General features: G+C 46.7%; 1 protein-coding gene across 11 annotated transcripts in view; it reads left to right on the top strand.

Moving 5' to 3' along the window:
* Positions 1-22,026, top strand: part of LOC121571087 (actin-binding LIM protein 2) — a 110,427-nt gene that overhangs the window by 17,633 nt on the left and 70,768 nt on the right. For 5 of the 11 annotated variants that reach the window (XM_041882354.2, XM_041882359.2, XM_041882351.2 and 2 more), the window contains exons 1-2: positions 11,354-11,820; positions 19,071-19,247. In XM_041882354.2, coding sequence (XP_041738288.1) covers positions 11,805-11,820; positions 19,071-19,247 — 193 coding nt within the window. In that variant the 5' untranslated portion in view covers positions 11,354-11,804. Of the gene's footprint in view, positions 1-11,352; positions 11,821-19,070; positions 19,248-22,026 lie in introns of those variants that run through there. The other 6 variants (XM_041882353.2, XM_041882352.2, XM_041882357.2 and 3 more) reach the window with 6 other exon arrangements.

The following is a 22,026-nucleotide window of genomic DNA, read 5'->3' as shown; positions in this document are numbered from 1 at the left end:
GCCACCATTCCTTCCAGTTCTCTGCTGCCAATGACTGGAACGAACAGCAAAAATCTCTGAAGCTGGAGACTCTTATCTCCCTCACTAACTTTAAGCGTCAGTTGTCAGAGCAGCTTACCGATCACTGCACCTGCACACAGCCATTCTGAAATTAGCCCATCCAACTACCTCATCCCCATATTGTTATGTATTTTGCTAATTTGCACCCCAGTATCTCTATTTGCACATCATCTTTCGCACATCTGTCATTCCAGTGTTAATACGAAATTGTAACTATTTTGCACTATGGCCTATTTATTGCCTTACCTCCATAATTTACTACATTCGCACACACTGTATATATATTTTCTGTTGTATTTTTGACTTTGTTTTGTTTACCCCATATGTAACTCTGTGTTGTTGTTTTTATCGCACTGCTTTGCTTTATCTTGGCCAGGTCGCAGTTGTAAATGAGAACTTGTTCTCAACTGGCTTACCTGGTTAAATAAAGGTGAAATAAAATAAATTCACCCAACTTTTAACTAACTCCAATGACATGGTGAACTTTTTTGTTGATTTCATGTTGAATTAATGTTAGTTGACAACTCAACCAAATGTAAATCAAAACTAGACGTCTGTGCCCAGTGGGTTGATATGCCTCTCACAATTACAGACTAGCCCCTTTCTCCTTTTCATTCTTCACAAGCTGAGTAGGGAGTAGAGTGTAGAGACTAGGGAGTAGAGACTAGAGAGTAGAGAGTAGAGACTAGGGAGTAGAGATAGAGAGCAGAGACTAGGGAGTAGAGAGTAGAGAGTAGGGAGTAGAGACTAGAGAGTAGGGAGTAGAGAATAGGGAGTAGAGACTAGAGAGTAGAGACTAGGGAGTAGAGAGTAGAGACTAGAGAGTAGCGAGTAGAGACTAGGGAGTAGAGAGTAGAGAGTAGAGAATAGGGAGTAGAGACTAGAGAGTAGGGAGTGGGGAGTAGAGAGTAGAGCGTAGAGAGTAGAGAGTAGAGCCTAGGGAGTAGAGACTAGAGAGTAGAGACTAGAGAGTAGAGACTAGAGAGTAGAGAGCAGAGAATAGGGAGTATAGAGAAGAGCCTAGGGAGTAGAGCCTAGGGAGTAGAGCCTAGGGAGTAGAGACTAGAGAGTAGAGAGTAGAGAGTAGAGACTAGGGAGTAGAGACTAGAGACTAGAGAGTAGAGAGTAGAGAGTAGAGACTAGGGAGTAGAGAGTAGAGAGTAGAGAGTAGAGAGTAGAGAGTAGAGAGTAGAGAATAGGGAGTAGAGAGTAGGGAGTAGAGACTAGAGAGTAGGGAGTGGGGAGTAGAGAGTAGAGAGTAGAGACTAGGGAGTAGAGACTAGGGAGTAGAGACTAGAGAGTAGAGACTAGAGAGTAGAGAGCAGAGAATAGGGAGTAGAGAGAAGAGTCTAGGGAGTAGAGACTAGAGAGTATGGAGTAGAGAGTAGAGAGTAGAGACTAGGGAGTAGAGACTAGAGAGTAGAGAGCAGAGACTATAGAGTAGGGAGTAGAGAGTAGAGACTAGGGAGTAGAGAGTAGAGACTAGGGAGTAGAGACTAGAGAGTAGAGACTAGGGAGTAGAGAGTAGAGAGCAGAGTGGGGCAGAGGCAGAGACTGGCAGAGACTAGAGGTAGAGAGTAGGGGAGAGTAGGGAGTAGGGGGGGGGGTAGAGAGTAGAGAGTAGAGAGTAGGGAGAGTAGAGGAGAGGAGAGAGTAGGGGAGTAGAGAGTAGAGAGTAGAGAGTAGAGAGTAGAGAGTAGAGAGTAGAGACTAGAGAGTAGAGAGTAGAGAGTAGGCCACAGTGACTGCCCTGATATATAGACAGTGACTGCCCTGATATATAGACAGTGACTGCCCTGATATATAGAGTTTTAAGTGAAGTTGTACTTTGGCCATCCTTTTTAAAGCCCACCTCTGGCTATCACAAGTTAAGCTGCTATACTCTTCAACCCCAGAGTCTTCCACTCACCCACTCACCCCTCCCCACTCACCCCCTTTCCACTCACCCCTCTCCACTCACCCCTTTCCACTCACCCCTTTCCACTCACCCCTCCCCACTCACCCCCTTTCCACTCACCCCCTCCCCACTCACCCCCTCCCCACTCACCCCTCTCCACTCACCCCCTTTCCACTCACCCCTTTCCACTCACCCCTTTCCACTCACCCCTTTCCACTCACCCCTTTCCACTCACCCCCTTTCCCACTCACCCCCTCTTCACTCACCCCCTCCCCACTCACCCCTCCCCACTCACCCCTCTTCACTCACCCCTCTTCACTCACCCCCTCTCCACTCACCCCTCTTCACTCACCCCTCCCCACTCACCCCTCCCCACTCACCCCCTCTTCACTCACCCCCTCTTCACTCACCCCTCCCCACTCACCCCTCTCCACTCACCCCTCTTCACTCACCCCTCCCCACTCACCCCTTTCCACTCACCCCTCTCCACTCACCCCTTTCCACTCACCCCCTTTCCCACTCACCCCTTTCCACTCACCCCTTTTCCACTCACCCCTCTCCACTCACCCCTCTCCACTCACCCCCTCCCCCACTCACCCCCCTCCCCACTCACCCCTCCCCACTCACCCCTCCCCACTCACCCCTCCCCACTCACCCCTCTTCACTCACCCTCCCCACTCACCCCCTCCCCCACTCACCCCTCTTCACTCACCCCTCCCCACTCACCCCCTCCCCACTCACCCCTCTTCACTCACCCCCTCCCCACTCACCCCTCCCCCACTCACCCCTCTCCACTCACCCCTCCCCACTCACCCCTCCCCACTCACCCCTCCCCACTCACCCCTCTTCACTCACCCCTCCCCACTCACCCCTCCCCACTCACCCCTCTTCACTCACCCCCTCCCCACTCACCCCTCCCCACTCACCCCCTCTTCACTCACCCCTCCCCACTCACCCCTCTCCACTCACCCCTCCCCACTCACCCCCTCCCCCACTCACCCCTCCCCACTCACCCCTCTTCACTCACCCCTCCCCACTCACCCCTCTTCACTCACCCCTCCCCACTCACCCCTCCCCACTCACCCCTCCCCACTCACCCCTCTTCACTCACCCCCTCCCCACTCACCCCCTCCCCACTCACCCCTCCCCACTCACCCCTCTTCACTCACCCCTCCCCACTCACCCCTCCCCCCACTCACCCTCCCCACTCACCCCTCTTCACTCACCCCCTCCCCACTCACCCCCTCCCCACTCACCCCTCTCCCACTCACCCCTCCTCACTCACCCCTCCCCCACTCACCCCTCCCCACTCACCCCTCTCACTCACCCCTCCCCACTCACCCCTCCCCACTCACCCTCACCCCTCTTCCACTCACCCCCTCCCCACTCACCCTCCCCACTCACCCCTCCCCACTCACCCCTCTTCACTCACCCCTCCCCACTCACCCCCTCCCCACTCACCCCCTCTTCACTCACCCCCTCCCCACTCACCCCTCCCCACTCACCCCCTCTTCACTCACCCCTCCCCCACTCACCCCTCTTCACTCACCCCTCCCCACTCACCCCTCCCCACTCACCCCCTCCCCACTCACCCCTCTTCACTCACCCCTCCCCACTCACCCCCTCCCCACTCACCCCTCTTCACTCACCCCCTCCCCCACTCACCCCTCCCCACTCACCCCTCCCCACTCACCCCTCTTCACTCACCCCCTCCCCACTCACCCCTCCCCACTCACCCCTCTTCACTCACCCCTCTCCACTCACCCCTCCCCACTCACCCCTCTCCCCTCACCCCTCTCCACTCACCCCTCCCCACTCACCCCTCTCCACTCACATCTCCCTACATATCAGCATCTGTTCTAGGTGAACTTCACGCACACACGCATACACACGCACTCGCACACCACACACAAACACACCACACACACTGTCATACACACCACACACACTGTCATACACACCACACACACTGTCATACACACCACACACAAACACACCACACACACTGTCATACACACCACACACAAACACACCACACACACTGTCATCCACACCACACACACTATCATACACACCACACACACTGTCATACACACCACACACAAACACACCACACACACTGTCATACACACCACACACACTGTCATACACACCACACACACACTGTTATCCACACCACACACACTGTCATACACACCACACACACTGTCATACACACCACACACACTGTCATACACACTACACACACTGTCATACACACCACACACACACTGTCATACACACCACACACACACACACACTGTCATACACACCACACACAAACACACACTGTCATACACACCACACACACTGTCATACACACCACACACACACTGTCATCCACACCACACACACTGTCATACACACCACACACACTATCATACACACCACACACACTGTCATACACACCACACACACTGTCATACACACCACACACACACTGTTATCCACACCAAACACACTGTCATACACACCACACACACTGTCATACACACCACACACACACTGTCATCCACACCACACACACTGTCATACACACCACACACACTATCATACACACCACACACACACAGTCATACACACCACACACACTGTCATACACACCACACACACTGTCATACACACCACACACACTGTCATACACACCACACACACTGTCATACACACCACACACACTGTCATACACACCACACACACTGTCATACACACCACACACACTGTCATACACACCTTCTCTCTGGGGCTCACATTATGTGTGTGTTTGGTACCTCTTGTGGGATTGGTACTCATCTATCCCCCGTCCACCGTCTCCCGTCCCCCGTCCCCCGTCTCCCGTCCCCCGTCTCCCTTCCTCCGTCCCCCGTCTCCCGTCCCAGTATCCCTAAATCCCAACATTCCCATGAATTATATGGGGATATATCACCGCCTGGATCCTTTGAAGTGGGCTTTTTATGGTAATTGCTCACGCCTGTCACATTTTAATACTGTGGTTTTCATGTATTCCTCCATTAACAGCATGTTTTATAACCCCAGCTGCCCAGTGTGTCATATGAATTACCCCAGTGGGAAAGCACTGATTAATCCTGGCCGTGATTTTGCATCCTAATCAGCTGAGGTTACAGTAGGTGAAAGGTCAAGGTGAAGGGTAGAGGACGGATAGAGAAAGAGTTCTCTGGCCCTTAGTGAACAATACTCCTATTGTATGGCATTCTAAAAATGACTCCATACCAGCGCTGTGTTCTTTCCATCTTCCTCTTTCTATGCACTCCACAGCTCATTCTTTTCTATACACAACGCAGTTCTTTCCTCTTTCTAATTAGGCTGCAGTCCATTCTTTCTCTTCCTGCTCCTCCTCTTCCTGCTCTCTATACAGCTCCCTCCATCCTCCATCTTCCCTCCCTCCTTCCCTCTATTCTTCAGGTCACATTCACTATGATGATGAATCACCCAGTATCTGCCCAGCAGATCTAGGAAACTATCTATGCCTCTCCCTATCTGTCTCTCTCTGTCTCGCTCTCTGTCTCTCTGTCTTTCTGTCTTTCTGTTCGCCCCCTCTCCCTCTCTCTCTCTCTCTCTCTCTCTCTCTCTCTCTCTCTCTCTCTCTCACTCTCTCCAATGCTAATAAACCATGTACAGGATGACTGATTAGTCTGACAACAGCCTTCTGCAGCCTCCACAAATCTGTCTGGACCCCTGAAACTACTCTGAGTATAGAGAGAGAGAGGGGAGGAGAGAAGAGAGGGGAGGAGAAGAGAAGAGAGGAGAGGGCGAGAGGAGAAGAGAGGGGAGGAGAAGAGAAGAGAGGGGAGGAGAGAAGAGAAGAGAGGGGAGGAGAAGAGAAGAGAGGGGAGGAGAGAGGGGGGAGAAGCGAGGGAAGGAGAGAGAGAGGAGAAGAGAGGGGAGGAGAAGAGAAGAGAGGGGAGGAGAAGAGAAGAGAGAGGGGAGGAGAGAGGAGAGGAGAAGAGAGGGGAGGAGAAGAGAAGAGAGGGGAGGAGAAGAGAGGGGAGGAGAAGAGAGGGGAGGAGAAGGGAGGAGAGAAGAGAGGGGAGGAGAAGAGAAGAGAGGGGAGGAGAGAGAGAGGGGGGAGAAGAGAGGGGAGGAGAGAAGAGAGGGGAGGAGAAGAGAAGAGAGGGGAGGAGAGAGAGAGGGGAGGAGAAGAGAGGGGAGGAGAAGAGAGGGGAGGAGAGAAGAGAGGGGAGGAGGAGAGAGGGGAGGAGAGAGAGAGGGGAGGAGAGAGAGGGGAGAGGAGAGAGAGAGGGGAGGAGAGAGGGGAGATGGGGGAAAGATAGACACTAACCACGTTTCCATCCACAGTTTTTATGCGAGTAAAGTCATAGCGTATAAAATAAATGGAAACACAAAGTTTCAGTATTAAAAAAAAAATGCTGACAGATAATTAGTTTGTTCGACATGGTGGGATTTGTTTGTGTGTGTAAACTTAATTATGCGAGAAATGGCGGGGGAAATGCTTTTATGTGCAAATATTGATATAATAGCTATCATATTGAAGTAAACTTGGAGGCACACGATGATATGGTGTGTGGGCCTCCCACTACGACTCGGGAAAGCATGCAGTTTATTATGCTACAGATAATAAGTTATGATGAACTTCACAGGGTGGGGAAAGTGCAAGGTGATGAGCTTGATGCTCCTTTCCAATAAATATCAAGGGTCTTATTCTGGTGACATGATGATCGATGCTTGACTGCCGTTTGCAAATAAAAAGATTCTCTCTCTTATCCATAATAATCTCATCATGTAGACTAGCCTACCCACACTGTATCTGCTAGCTGTTGGCTAGAGCGCACGTGCCAAGACCATAGTAGCCATATTTGCTATTTAATGCAACAGTTTTTGTGACAAAACTATCGGTAGAGTTGAAAATGCGATGGAAACGCATTGAACTTTAGATTTTTATTCGGTACATGAAAACTTAAGTGAAAAAGTAGATTTTGTGTGCACTACGTCATCACACACTGGTTTTTAGCCGTAACAAGTCCGTTTGGTGGAAACACACCACTGGTGGGAAAATGTGCATTTTTCTAGAATATTCACATGAAAATCTGTCGCTAATTGGATAGAAACCTATGAATTATTCCTCTGCAACAGACTCTTTGCTTCTTTGCGTCCAGCACCATCTTTCATCTATTTAGATAAGGGATGGGCAACTCCAGTCCTCAGAGGCCTGATTGGTCACACTTTTGCCCCAGCCCCAGCTAACACACCTGGCTCCAATAATCAACTAATCATGATCTTCAGTTTAGAATGCAATTAGTTTAATCAGCTGTGTTTGCTATGGATGGGCAAAAAGTGTGACATCACCCCATCCCGAGGACTACAGTTACCCATTCCTGATTTAGACCAAGGCTGCCCAATCCTGGTCCTGGAGGGCCGAAACACTTCTGGTTTTCATTCTCTCCTTCTAATCAGAGACTAATTCAGACCTGGGACACCAGGTGAATGCAATTAACTACCAAGTAGAAACAAAAACCAGATGCGTTTCGGCCCTCCAGGACCAGGATTGGGCAGACTCTGAGAAAAAGGATTTTGAGTACAAAAAAAACCATTGTATTGTAATGGGATGCTATCACTCTCTCTGGTCAGAAATACAGGTTGGAATTGGATTGTGGCTATTGAACTACTACCTCCAGCTCTCCTAGCAGTCCTAAAGAGGTGTCCTTCAGGTGTTCGTATTTGGTAACGCTATCTATGGAGGTTATTGGAAGAGTTTCTAATTGAATCAGCCCAGACGCTGGACAACCTTATTGTCGTTGACCAAAGGTCCCCTGTCTATCGTTAGAGGGCCAAAAGCACAACATAAGAAACACAAAGTCCTTGTAGAATATGGTCAAAAGTACACGTCAGAGACATTTTCATATCATGTATGTCATTATCAGCCTTTAAAACAAAAAAACAGCCTTTAATCATGTTATAATGTCTTGTTTGATGAGGTACGCCGTGGGACAGCTGCTAGACACCCTAACATAGTGTTGCTGAGCCATTTTGAAAGTGCGGTGTCAGACAGAGAGAAGACTTGGCTTTTTCATTGCTGGTTCATTTGCAGTGAAGATCCAGTGTTGTCCTCGAAACACACTTACAAATGGTGTCTGCTGAGTCACACAGAAGACTAGAATTAAAGGCCTACATAAACTACTCTCTCAGGACCGACACTATGATTCCCTCCTCTCCTCCTTCTGTTTCTCCTACGTTGTTACGTTCTCCATATAGCCGTCTCAGCACAACAATGACAGGGAAAAGAGATTCTTGTGAGATTAATAGTGCTGTATAGCAGATCATTAATTAGCTTGTTAGTTATTTCACCTACAGAAATAATCAATAGGATAAATATATAACTTAAATTATGCAATGCTTTTCTGTACTACAGTACTGGAATGTGAGAACCTGGCCCTTTAAGGGCCTTGAGTCCGAACATGTTATGATCATCAGTGTCTGAATGACTGGACTCCAGCCTAATGAGACTACATGGGTAGGGTTGTGGAAGTAGCCATTGTTGTACTGTAGAGGCCTGCTAGAAGGATCTGATCCAATAGAATGATAGATTGATCTGCAGAGCTCTCTGCACATTGATGCTCTGTTACCTCTAGGGCAGTTCAGGTTGTTGATGGAGGACCTCTGTGTTGAGCGATGGGATTGATTTTCTTAAATTGCTTTTAAACGTTGTATGTTTTTATTGCGTTGTATTTGTACATGTTGTATGATTTGTGTACATGCAGGGCTCCCTTGAAAAAGAGGCCTTGGTCACGATGGGATTTCCCTTTATAAAAAATAGCATCATCATTAGCTTTAGGTGAACCCTAGTGTGTGTGCGCTTGCCTTATTGTCCTTGGGTTGGATGTTTAATAACCCCCTTATCTCCCCTCATCTCAATGTTATAGCTTGTATATGTCATGCGAGCATTGCCAACATAATTGCTTCCATGTGATCTACAGATTGCATGCAAATGTGTGGAATGATGACAACCAAATGTGCTCAATGTTATGCCACTGCAAGGCAGTGTTGTGTACACGCTGTTGTTGTTGCCATCTCCAGCGTTGTGATGTAGTTTGATCACTGCTGTATTACAGATAGCAGATGGCGATTAGATGACGATGACTCTCCTGGATCATGTCGTCCTCTTCAGTTTGATGAATAGCTTCCTGGAGCTCTGAATACAAAAGCATCACAAGCAAACCCTTAGATGGCCTATATATTGCCTTCATACAGATACAAGTTGAATGTGTGATGAATGATGTAATTCATTTGCTAGCCTTGCTCATGCACCACTCACTCTTTCTTATTTTCTGACACAAGAGAGGGCGTTTATTCAGCAGCCTACATGGAGTATTATCTCTCTCTCTCTCTCTCTCTCTCTCTCTCTCTCTCTCTCTCTCTCTCTCTCTCTCTCTCTCTCTCTCTCTCTCTCTCTCTCTCTCTCTCTCTCTCTCTCTCTCTCTCTCTCTCTCTCTCTCTGTCTCTGTCTCTGTCTCTGTCTCTGTCTCTCTCTGTCTCTCTCACTCTCTCTCTCTCTCACTCTCTTTCTCTCTCTCTCTGTCTCTGTCTCTCTCTGTCTCTCTCTCTGTCTCTGTCTCTGTCTCTCTCTCTGTCTCTCTCTGTCTCTGTCTCTGTCTCTCTCTGTCTCTGTCTCTGACTCTGTCTCTGTCTCTCTCTCTCTCTCTCTCTCTCTCTCTCTCTCTCTCTCTCTCTCTCTCTCTCTCTCTCTCTCTCTGTCTCTGTCTCTCTCTGTCTCTCTCTCTCTCTCTCTCTCTCTCTCTCTGTCTCTGTCTCTCTCTGTCTCTCTCACTCTCACTCTCTCTCTCTCTCTCTCTCTCTCTCTCTCTCTCTCTCTCTCTCTCTCTCTCTCTCTCTCTCTGTCTCTGTCTCTCTCTCTGTCTCTCTCACTCTCTCTCTCTCTCTCTCTGTCTCTGTCTCTGTCTCTCTCTCTCTCTGTCTCTCTCTCTCTCTCTCTCTCTGTCTATGTCTCTCTCTCTGTCTCTGTCTCTGTCTCTCTCTCTGTCTCTCTCTGTCTCTGTCTCTGTCTCTGTCTCTGTCTCTCTCTGTCTCTGTCTCTCTCTCTCTCTCTCTGTCTCTCTCTCTGTCTCTGTCTCTCTCTGTCTCTCTCTGTCTCTCTCTGTCTCTCTGTCTCTCTCTGTCTCTCTCTCTCTCTCTCTCTCTCTGTCTCTCTCTCTCTCTCTCTCTCTCTCTCTCTCTCTCTCTCTCTCTCTGCGCTGAAAGGCTGACTACTGTATCGCTGTACAATGATAGAAGTTTAGGAACTCTGCAACACTTTAACAAGACTCAAATGAGGCGGCTCAGATTCGCATACCCCAAATAACAGGCTTGGAAGCATTTCAATCTGGAATTGTTCATCAGTATGTTGGTAGATGTCAGTGGAAAGGAATGTGCAAAGTTTGAGGGTTGACCGTTAAGAGAGAGAGAGAGAGAGAGAGAGAGACAGAGAGAGACAGAGAGAGACAGAGAGAGACAGAGAGAGACAGAGAGAGACAGAGAGAGACAGAGAGAGAGAGAGAGAGAGAGAGAGAGAGAGAGAGAGAGAGAGAGAGAGAGAGAGAGAGTCTGTCATATCATTATTCATATTCCAGACTTTCATAACTGGCAACTTCTTTTCATGTGTGTCCTTCAGAATGGAGCGCTGATGATAAAATGTGATCTATTCCCATAACCACTGGCCACCCAGATAGACACATCTAGCTGATACAATAGGTCTCTGCTCTACTGTGCCTCAAAGACGCTTGAGTTTCAAACTGTGAAGTATATTTAAATGCTAATGGCTGTCACCGTGAAGTGTTGTCCTGTATTAGGCGTTTCTCAATGTGTCTTTATGCAGTGATTTGGGGCATACAGTATGGATACAGTCAATACATCCAACCATACAGGTTTCCAGGCACTATCATATCCCAAATGGAATGAACAGGCTACATTATGTCAGAAAAGTGATGTAGGCTAAATGAGAGTTGTACTGGGATCCACTGTATGATACAGTTATGCTGCTATAATAAGAAGCTCTGATGACATAACTTGAAATAATGATGATGATGACTAGCCTAAATAGTAATAAAAACTTGATTCCCTCTCCACCCCGGACCCTTTTTTCCTCATTTCCAATGAGATGCGCTTTACTTTAATGCTACTGCAGGCTCTTTAATTATTGAGAACACTTAGAGAGGGGAAAAGTACTAGCTAGTGCTCTCATAACATTCATTTTGCATGTTGTTTTTTTCTCACATGGTGTGCACTTGCTCAAGAGGAAGTTACACACTTTATCAAGGATATTACACATTTTATTCATTTACGCCAGGTTTTATGTTGTTTTTATTTTTGCAAAGCTTCGTTTTTGGCATGTTCTCAACTGGAAGGAACCAGTGTGTACACACGAGAAGGTGTATCCGTATGGACGCGCGCCTCTGTGCAGTGGTCTGGTGCGGTAAACGCCCTGTGAGAGATTTCTGAGCGTTGGTGTGGTTTTTTTAGGGCCAGAAGATTCTATTTATATTAGATAGCTGCAATCCCTTAACTATAACTCAGCCTGGGCTGCTTGTAAGCTACCCGAGAGAGGCTTTCGGGAATCATATGACCTGCTGCCGTTCATTCCATAGATACCAGGAAGAGCGCTCGCTGCCGCGGTTTTTGCGCTCCTTCAAACCACACTCCTCGGAAAGGGAGACATTTGGAGGATGTACTACAACACCGCAGAGCGACAGAAAGACGTTGAATATTAGGATAAGAAATACTGTTCTTCGTTTGTAACGGATATATATTAAAGTTGAGAAGGGACACTGACAGAGAAACAATGCCAGAGGAAAAAGGTAATACTGGTAACTTTTTTCCTTCCTTTCGCTTTGTAGAGAGCACGAGTCGCTAATGGGACAAAGACGTTTCTCGATGGGCAGTAGACCGTAGCCTTCAGCGCATTGTGCGTCAACTTGAAAGGCAATTGAGGGTTGGTTCATTGACTTGTCTTTGTACAGATAAGATCTGCCTGTGCGGTATTCTGCCAAATAAGACATACAGATTCTCTTAGGACTACTTTTAAAGACAAATAGAGATAATTCCATTATTTTACATATTTTACATTACAGATACTGAATACAAAACAGGGCTTTTTTGAATTATGTAATCCCAATTAAATTGACATTAGCCCAATTTTTTAACAAACAACAACATCTCGGTGTATGACTAATAATGTGCCAGAATTACATGCTGCAACGCCCCATAAAGTCCCAGTCAGGCAGCACTGTCCTTTTGGGTACCTGCCTGACTGACACAAGATGCCTGCCTGGCTGGCCATTCGGGCATGGAACCAATGACAGACGGCCATTCTGGCTCAAATTGGAAAACGAGCTATTTTGTTATGATAAGAGATATGTTTTTTTGGTGTGTGTGTACAACGTACGTATACATGCACATGCATGGGTGTGTGTGGTATACCAGCATTATGCACACTGGGATTCCGTAACAGGTGTCTTAACCCCTACAACCCATGTCCTCCTTCTCTGATAATATGTAGTGACAAATTGGGACTCCAAACGAAATCCTCAGCGGATAGAAAAGCATCTTCCCTGCAGCTGGTAAGCCGTCTTTAGAGGGGGCAGCTATGTCTTGGTCCGTCAATGGAAATGGACAGTTGGACCGTGTTGGTGTGGACAGTCAGTAAGATCACAATTGAAAGCTGTTTGGGATGGATAGGCGACACCTACGCAGCCGCTGACACACACACACACACACACACACACACACACACACACACACACACACACACACACACACACACACACACACACACACACACTCACAGACACACAAAGGCAGTGTATCCAGGCTGGGTGTGATGTAATGGTTGGCTAGCTCTAGCAGTCACAGTGACGCCCTTCATTCCTCCTGTAAACAAACCCTGCTGTCTGTCCCTCAGCGTGCGTGGGGAACAGACAGGCCTGCACCCCTATTCCCTTCCCAAAGCGCATCGCTAACGTTTTAAATGTCCTTCCCTTAACATCCTCTCCTTCTGCAAGTATGGATCTGAAAATGCAGCATAAGTGAAAGCATTATATGTTGGACTCCCACTCAGCCTTTGCTTTCATCCGAGGAGATGAAGGAAGGGAACACCTCCAACCAAGGTGCAAATCTGAAGTAGAGAGGAGATTCAGCAACTCTTGGAGCACCGTGGAAGTAAATAGAAAAGCTTCTCTATTGTTAAAAGTAAAAACCAACACATTTCGGAGGAGGTGAGGAAAGAAGATGAGGAAAGGAGATGAGGAAAGGAGATGAGGAGAGGAGAGGAGATGAGATGAGGACAGGAAGACACTTTTAGCATTCAGACACAGGCTCCTGTCTCGGAGGTTACACCTTCTGTTACATCTTAATATTCTGCCAGTCTAATATTTCCGATCTAAAACCTGACACCCGGTTCCATGTTCATTTTAAATGGACTGTCTTCATCCTAGAGGTAGAGGCAAATGGAAACATGACATGTACTTAATGATGTACACTTAAAATAGTTACGCAGCCATATTCCTTAGGTGTTAAACCTGCCTGGCATATGCCAGTGTTTTTGCACCAGCAGTGCTGCTGAAAGACACTGACGCAAATGTTATTCTGAATGTTTATTCAGGGTTTTGTTGTTCCTAGCAGGTAAACACAAACAGTTAGCACAAACATAGGCCTCTCTCTGTCTCTCTGTTCTCTCTCTCTCTCTCTCTCTCTCTCTCTCTCTCTCGTAAGCAGTAATCAAAAGTAGGTGTGTGCCCAGCCAGGCAATTTACACACACAAGTGACCCCCCCACACACACACACACACACACACACACCAATACCATCTCAAGGTCTGTGCTTTGATTTTATGCTGCGTCATGGTGTCTGCTGTGTGATCAGGTCACATGGTTCCTGTATTACCCACGCTGAGACGAGCATCATTTCTCCTCTTCTCTCATCCTCCTCTCCTCTCCTCTCCTCACCTCACCTTTGTCCTAGCCGGCTAGCGGCACCACACTGTTATAGTCTGCCTTACATTCAACTGACTTCATACACACTTTAAATCAGAATGTCATGGCTGCACAATTTGCCACCGAAGGGAAATTTCTAAGTAATGGTCTCATGTATTGGTCACACATAGCCTGTAGGCTAAGAATCCCCCTTCAACATTGCACTGATCTGAACCCAGTGTGCCAAAGCTTTGATATCTCTGTAACGCTTTAATGTCGTAAGCCTCTCATACAGTGTTGATTCTGTCACGTCTCAGATGTAAACCACCATTTAAAGAGGATCCTATTTGAGTGTCGTCCTCAAATACTGAGCTGCAGCTGTCCTAATCAATTATATTAACCATGTTACATGCTCAGTCATGGGAGGGGGGAGTGAGTGAGTGAGTGAGTGAGTGAGTGAGTGAGTGAGTGAGTGAGTGAGTGAGTGAGTGAGTGAGGGAGGGAGAGAGAGAGAGAGACTTTCATTCCATAGCAGCTTGACATGTAAGAGTCGCATTTCCTTCACTCAGTCATTACCAGTGGAGGCATTGTAGCTAGAACAATTAAAAACACTGTTCTAAACTTTATACCAAATGTTTTAGGGTCCATACACAGGCCGGCTACGTAGCTCCACATCGTGATTGACTTTGAAATATTTCTTCTTGAACAGCAAGGCAAGCTCACAAAATTATACATTCAATTTACATCCACTGGGTTTCACAAGATGACAGCCTGGTTTGATGGTTTGCTCAGGAGTCCCTAAAAAATTAAACAACATGAATTACAATTCATACAAATGTCAAACACTCATATAGCAAGCTAAATGTAAGCTGATCAGCTAGTTTGTTAAATAGCGATTTTCGTAATTTACTTTATGACCACAAAATATGCATAATCGTTTTTCTCGAGGGGGGTTGCTGTGGGATTATTTAAGAGACTCTTTGAAGAGGTCGGGTTTCAGATGTTTTCGGAAGATGGGCACAGACTCTGCTGTCTTAGCTTCAGGGGAAGCTGGTTCCACCATTGGGGTGCCAGGACAGAGAAGAGCTTGGACTGGGCTGAGCGGGAGCTGCCGGTCCGTAAGGTGGGAGGGCCAAGAGACCAGAGGTGGCAGAACGGAGTGCTCTGGTTGAGGTGTAGGTTTTGAGCATAGCTTGAAGGTAGGGAGGGGCAGTTCCTCTTGCTGCTCCGTAGGCAAGTACCATGGTCTTGTAGTGGATGCGAGCTTCGACAGGAAGCCAGTAGAGTGTGCGGAGGAGCGGGGTGACATGGGAGAACTTGGGAAGGTGAGAGAGAGAGAGAGACAGTGAGATGGAATGGCACTTATAAATCAATGACTTCAGGGCATCAACATTGACGTCCTTCCAAATGAGAATTTCACACGTGAAGAAAACAAACCTACATTCTATAAACACCTGCGGGATGTTGCAGCAACACATGACATCACAGTAATGTCAAAGTTTATCTTCCATGTGCAGGGTGTCTGTCTGTACAAAATACAATATGAGTTGCATGATCATCTTACTTCCTGGATGGGAATCAAAAGATCTGAAACAAAACTGATATTGAGAAATATTGGATTTAGAAGAATTTGTATGAGACTCTTTCCTACAGACCCCATCCTCTTGGCAATCTATTTCACATTGTATCTCACTCTTGCTTTGTCTCTGGTGATCCAGTATGAACTACCTTTTAAAAGGAATTAGTTCTAGGGATAATTTCCCCGCAAGGTCATAGACCAAAGCTCTCTGTAGTATTTGACCTTGAGGTTCTAGGTCATAGGTCAAATGCATGTCAGATCATGACAGGCATGACAGCACAGGTGTATCTGTGAGCCTGCATTGCTCTCGTGACAACCTTTCTGGAATGGGCCAATGGGGAGGTTGTAAGACCTCACATAAACTGAGTTGTAGTTTTTACATTATACATTTTCCATTATAAATCTGATTGTGATCATTTTTGTTGATCTGCATGATATCACAAGCTGAAGTTTGCTGAAGATAAGTTCTGCACCCTCAGAAACACTCTCTCTCTGCCACTTGTCTCTATACTAGCTGCTGCACATGCCATCTTTTCTGGACTTTTCTGGATTTGGGTGGCTCCCTGATGTCGATATCTATGTTAGAATAAATCATTCCAAAATGAAAGAATATGGATTGCAGAGATTAATCTAGAGGATCTAAATCCTTGTTGAGGTTGCGATAGCCAACATCCCAAGGTCGAACATGTTGGCCACCAGAAAACACCCCTGTGGTGGTGGTAACCCGAGTATTCTAATCGCCCACCCACGCCAGCCCCGCAGATGGACCCTGCCTGGAATGTTGCAGAGCACCATGGAATCCCCATGGGTTGAGGGAACAGGCTATTTTTAGGCAGGAGCATGGCTCCTGGAAGAGGAATCCAAGATGGCTGCCCAACTGGGCCACACTGACAGCGCACATACAGTAGCTATCGACCAACCTAAGAAAAAGTGCATGTGTGCGTTAACGGGTATGTGGGTGGGATCTAGATGGCAGGACCCCATGGTCTATAGAGGTGCATAGCTCAGATTGTTCCCTGGCTGTGGGAGGATGGCACTGTGGGTTTGTGTCCATCCCCGAGTGAGCAGAGAAAGAGCAGGGCGTCTGTGACCCAGGCTTACACTGCCTGAACATTAATTCGCTGGGCTCTGGAGAAAGAGAGGTAGAGAAAAGGAGAGAGAGAGAGGAGAGAAAGAGAGAGAGAGAGTTATGGGATGGGCTCACAGAGTGGAGGCTCTTCATAGCACATTCAATTCCTTGTGTGTCAAGAGCGCTCCTTCAGTGGTTGTTCTCCTCATAGTGTATCTGCTTTAGACCTAAACTGTTACTGTACCCTTTAAAAGAGATGCTGCCCCCTATAGGAACATCTTGTTAACAAATCATCTTGGACCCCTCCATCACCTCAAGCCTTATTTATTGTCCTGACAGGAAGTGAACGACACAGGATCCCCTCAACAGGTGCGTGTCAGGAGCAGTGCATGCTGGTCCGGCTGAGTGAGTGAGTGAGTGAGTGAGTGAGTGAGTGAGTGAGTGAGTGAGTGAGTGAGTGATTGAGTGTGAGAGAGAGGGAGAGACCTCCATTTCCTCCAATAGAATAGTCTGGTCTGGACCCTGGCTGTGCCACATGGTTACAATCAACTCAGGCCCTTTTGAAGTGCCCCAGACCATTTTATGAGGACACATGATTTCACTTCCTCCAAATTCTTGGCTTTATTGGTAGCAGCATACTGACATGCTGAACACTGGTAGCTTACACTGTACCAAGAAAGACTTCTGCTTCCCATTGACAAGCAGCGGGCTTCCAATATCTGCCAGATTGTCGGGATATCGTCATAGAGATAGATATCTTCGATATTTTGATTATATTATATGCCTCCTGTTGTACTTTCATGTAAGAGACGGATAGCTCCATAAAAACGCAATTGATCTGGTAATCTGGAAATATGGATTTTAATTTAAAGCAGCTTTTGGGGTCACGGTGCACTCTGCTAGTCCATGACCTTATCCAAAGACAATGAATTTGGAACATGAAATATGAGAAACCAGCACCATACCTCGAGCCTTGTGGGAGGTGAAAATCTTGATGTTTCTTTGTCAGTTCTACGTAAATTAATCTTGTTTGTTTTAGAGCTAGACTACCTCACTCTGTTGTTTAACCGGTCTTCCGCTTACTCTATAAAACGGACAAAGCAGTGTTTTTACCTCACCAGAGGCCCTTTAAACATTCCCAGAATGCTTTGCTCTAACTCCCATGTCTGGTTCTTCTAGATATGACCGAGAGTCCCGAGACCTCCAAGGGCCAATAAACGGTGTTGATGGTGTTTTTTATTGTCTTCAGTAGTAATTTACCATGTCAAGAGTAGGCTACATCTACATTTACATGTTAGTCATTTAGCTACCTACAGCCCACAGACACTACAATTTGTAATGTGCCTAACATGCCTTTGTCTGCCTTTGTTTGCGTCCCAAATGGCACCCTAATAGGGAATAAGGTGTCATTTGGGACTCATACTTTATCTAATTTGGGCCTAAGTAGATGCTAAACAGGGACATTTCTCAAGTTCTCAATGGGAGTGTTGGCAGACAAAGAACAGAGAGGAGAACCTCCTAAATGAATGGATGAATGGATGAATGGATGGATGGACACTGAAGCTTAAACTGGTTCTTGGGTAAACACTAGTCTAGAAAATGGTGCATTGGCCTGCTCTGCCTAGCTGAATGCCATTGTTTTGTTTTGTCTTTGAATCCATTTTGCGAGATGACAAACTCCCCCTTCTTTTGAACTCCAATTATGGTAACCATGGTGTCCAAAACAGAACCGGTTTGACGAACACAGACGTGTCCTGGACGGAGAGCGAGAGAGACTGAAGGAAACAAAGCAGCTCTATTTGTCTGATTAGTTGTCGGAATTAAAGGGGTGATGGTGACGTGCATGGATAAGTATACGAGTGCTTTGTGTCATAGTAAAGGGAGAAGGGAGAGCTGCTGAAAGAAGTAAGCTGATGTCCTACACTCTACCCTGACTTGAAGGAAGTTATCAGATTGGTGTCTGTGTTTGTCACCGGAAGACATGATTACTAATTGATGAGTTGTAGTTTTTACATTATACATTTTTCATTATAAATCTGATTGTTATAATTTTTGTTGATCTGCATGATATCACAAGCTGAAGTTGGCTGAAGATGAGCTCTGCACCTTCAGCTCCAGCAACACTCTCTCTCTGCCACGTGATGCACTGATTATCTGGTCATATCTTTCCCACTACACATACTGAGCATATTTATAACAGTGCATACCATATGCAGGCCTCCGGGCTATTTGAAGTTTCCAACATGCTTCTGTAATCAGTGTGTGTGTGCGTTTGTGCGTTTGTGCGTGTGTGTGTGTGTGTGCGTGCGGGTGCATATGCATGAGTATGCGGATGTGCATTTGTTTTGTATGAGTCATTAAAGTTTTATACATTTTTATGACTGAACATGTGTGTGTTTCTACACGTGACTCTCCAAATGCATGTGTGTGAGCATTTCTACGCACAGAACATACCCATCTAACCTCTCTGTGTCTCTCTGTGTGTTTCAGTGTTTCACCAGCAGGCTGTCCACAGCCCTCTGGAGCAGGGGAAGCAGGGGAAGCAGGGGAAGCAGGGGGGCAGCGGCAGCAGCTCCATCCCCTGTCAGAACTGTGGCAAGGCCTGCAAGGGAGAGGTGCTGCGCGTGCAGAATAAACACTTCCACATCAAGTGCTTCGTCTGCAAAGGTAAGTTCAACCTTGAACCCTAACCCCTGACCTCTTATTGTCTAGTCAATACATCTCACCAGGGACAGGGACACAAAGGCGGCTGAACAGATCACCGACCATTTCGAATCCCACCGTACCTTCTCCGCTATGCAATCCGGTTTCCGAGCTGGTCATGGGTGCACTTCAGCCACGCTCAAGGTCCTAAACGATATTATAACCGCGATCGATAATAGACAGTACTGTGCAGCCGTTTTCATTGACCTGGCCAAGGCTTTCGACTCTGTCAACCACCGCATTCTTATTGGCAGACTAAATAGCCTTGGTTTCTCAAATGACTGCCTCGCCTGGTTCACCAACTACTTCTCAGATAGAGTTCAATGTGTCAAATCGGAGGGCCTGTTGTCTGGACCTATGGCAGTCTCTACGGGGTGCCACAGGGTTCAATTCTTGGGCCGACTCTTTTCTCTGTGTATATCAATGACGTCGCTCTTGCTGCTGGTGACTCTCAGATCCACCTCTACGCAGACGACACCATTTTGTATACATCTGGCCCTTCATTGGACACTGTGTTAACAAACCTCCAAACGAGCTTCAATGCCATACAACACTCCTTCAGTAGCCTCCAACTGCTCTTAAACACTAGTAAAACTAAATGCATGCTCTTCAACCGAACGCTGCTTGCACCCGCCCACCCGACTAGAATCACTACTCTCGACGGGTCTGACCTAGAGTATGTGGACAACTACAAATATCTAGGTGTCTGGTTAGACTGTAAACTCTCCTTCCAGACTCACATTAAGAATCTCCAATCCAAAGTTAAATCTAGAATCGGTTTCCTATTTCGCAACAAAGCCTCCTTCACTCATGCTGCCAAACATGCCCTCGTAAAACGGACTATCCTACCGATCCTTGACTTCGGCGATGTCATTTACAAAATAGCCTCCAACACTCTACTCAGCAAATTGGATGTAGTCTATCACAGTGCCATCCGTTTTGTCTCCAAAGCCCCATATACTACCCACCACTGTGACCTGTACGCTCTTGTTGGCTGGTCCTCACTACATATTCGTCGCCAAACCCACTGGCTCCAGGCCATCTATAAATCACTGCTAGGCAAATCCCCGCCTTATCTTAGCTTATTGGTCACCATAGCAACACCCACCCGTAGTCTGCGCTCCAGCAGGTATATCTCACTGGTCATCCCCAAAGCCAACACCTCCTTTGGCCGCCATTCCTTCCAGTTCTCTGCTGCCAATGACTGGAACAAATTGCAAAAATCTCTGAAGCTGGAGACACTTATCTCCCTCACTAACTTTAAGCATCAGTTGTCAGAGCACCTTACCGATCACTGCACCTGTACACAGCCCATCTGAAATTAGCCCGCCCAACTACCTCATCCCTATATTGTTATTTATTTTGCTCATTTGTACCCCAGTATCTCTATTTGCACATCATCTCTTGCACATCTATCATTCCAGTGTTAATACTAATTGTAATTATTTTGCACTATAGCCTATTTATTGCCTTACCTCCATAACTTGCTACATTTGCACACACTGTATATATATGTATTTCTGTTGTATTTTTGACTTTGTTTTGTTTTACCCCATATGTAACTCTGTGTTGTTGTTTTTATCGCACTGCTTTGCTTTATCTTGGCCAGGTCGCAGTTGTAAATGAGAACTTGTTCTCAACTGGTTTACCTGGTTAAATAAAGGTGAAAAAAAATAAAATAAAAAAAAATAGTTACCGTGAGCAGTTCCATTAGCTACTGGATTTCCTCTGGCAATGGACACACCACACACACACACACACACACACACACACACACACACACACACACACACACACACACACACACATTGGTTATTGCAGGTGTAACATACTATACAGGTCAGGTCATCTTGCTACCATATTTCCCTCACCAGAGCACTACCATAGGAAACAAACAGGCTGGTTAGATAGGGCAGGTCAAAGCAATCACGGAGCAGCAGGCTCAGGGTTTCCTGTTTTCTCTCTTTAGTGTGCGTGTGCGTGAGTGAGTGAGTGAGGGGCTGAAGAGTCGGGTGCTGTGATTTCATATTCAGCCCATCCCTTCCCTCCCACTCTCCTCCTCTATCTGTCACCTCCATTGCACTCTGTAAGGCCCTGGTCTTTCACTAGGGGCTTGTATGTTGTTATGAACACAGGCACTGTTGCTAGGAAACCAGAAGGGTCGGGACAATGTCGGGCGCTTCCTGCAGTTTATCGCGTTTATTCTTACATCAGTGTGTAACGCCACCGGACACCCCCCGGGCATTCATCCTCTCCTCTAGGAACGAGGGAGGAGAAAACAGGGCACAGATGTCAGTTCAACTTCTAGTTTTGATTTACATTTGGTTGAGTTGTCAACTAATGTGAATTCAACGTGAAATCAACAAAACATGTCATCATGTCATTAGAGTTAGGCTAAAAGTTGGGTGGGAAAAAAAGACTAAATTCCCTTAGGTTGATTACTTTTTTCAAATCCAATCAGTTTTCCACGTTGATTCAACGTCATCACATTTACTTTTTTGGTTGAAATGACGTGGAAACAATGTTGATTCAACCAGTTCTTGCCCAGTGGGTAGTGAGTGACACTGTCTGAAGAGATTATCCAGTCCATGTTGAAATGTTTATCCCTTTCTGAGTGGTTTTGTGATTCATAGGGAACCATTAAGTCTGTCCCAAGGGGCATTATGCTAAGTGTGAAGATTATGCACATGCTAGCGATTCTGACACTTGCACTAGCAAATTTTACATACTTTTCTTTGGGATT

This window comes from Coregonus clupeaformis, chromosome 8 (assembly GCF_020615455.1).
Source record: "Coregonus clupeaformis isolate EN_2021a chromosome 8, ASM2061545v1, whole genome shotgun sequence".
Lineage (NCBI taxonomy): Eukaryota > Metazoa > Chordata > Actinopteri > Salmoniformes > Salmonidae > Coregonus > Coregonus clupeaformis.
The sequence above is the reverse complement of the archived record's forward strand: the minus strand, read 5'-3'. Positions and strand labels throughout refer to the sequence as shown.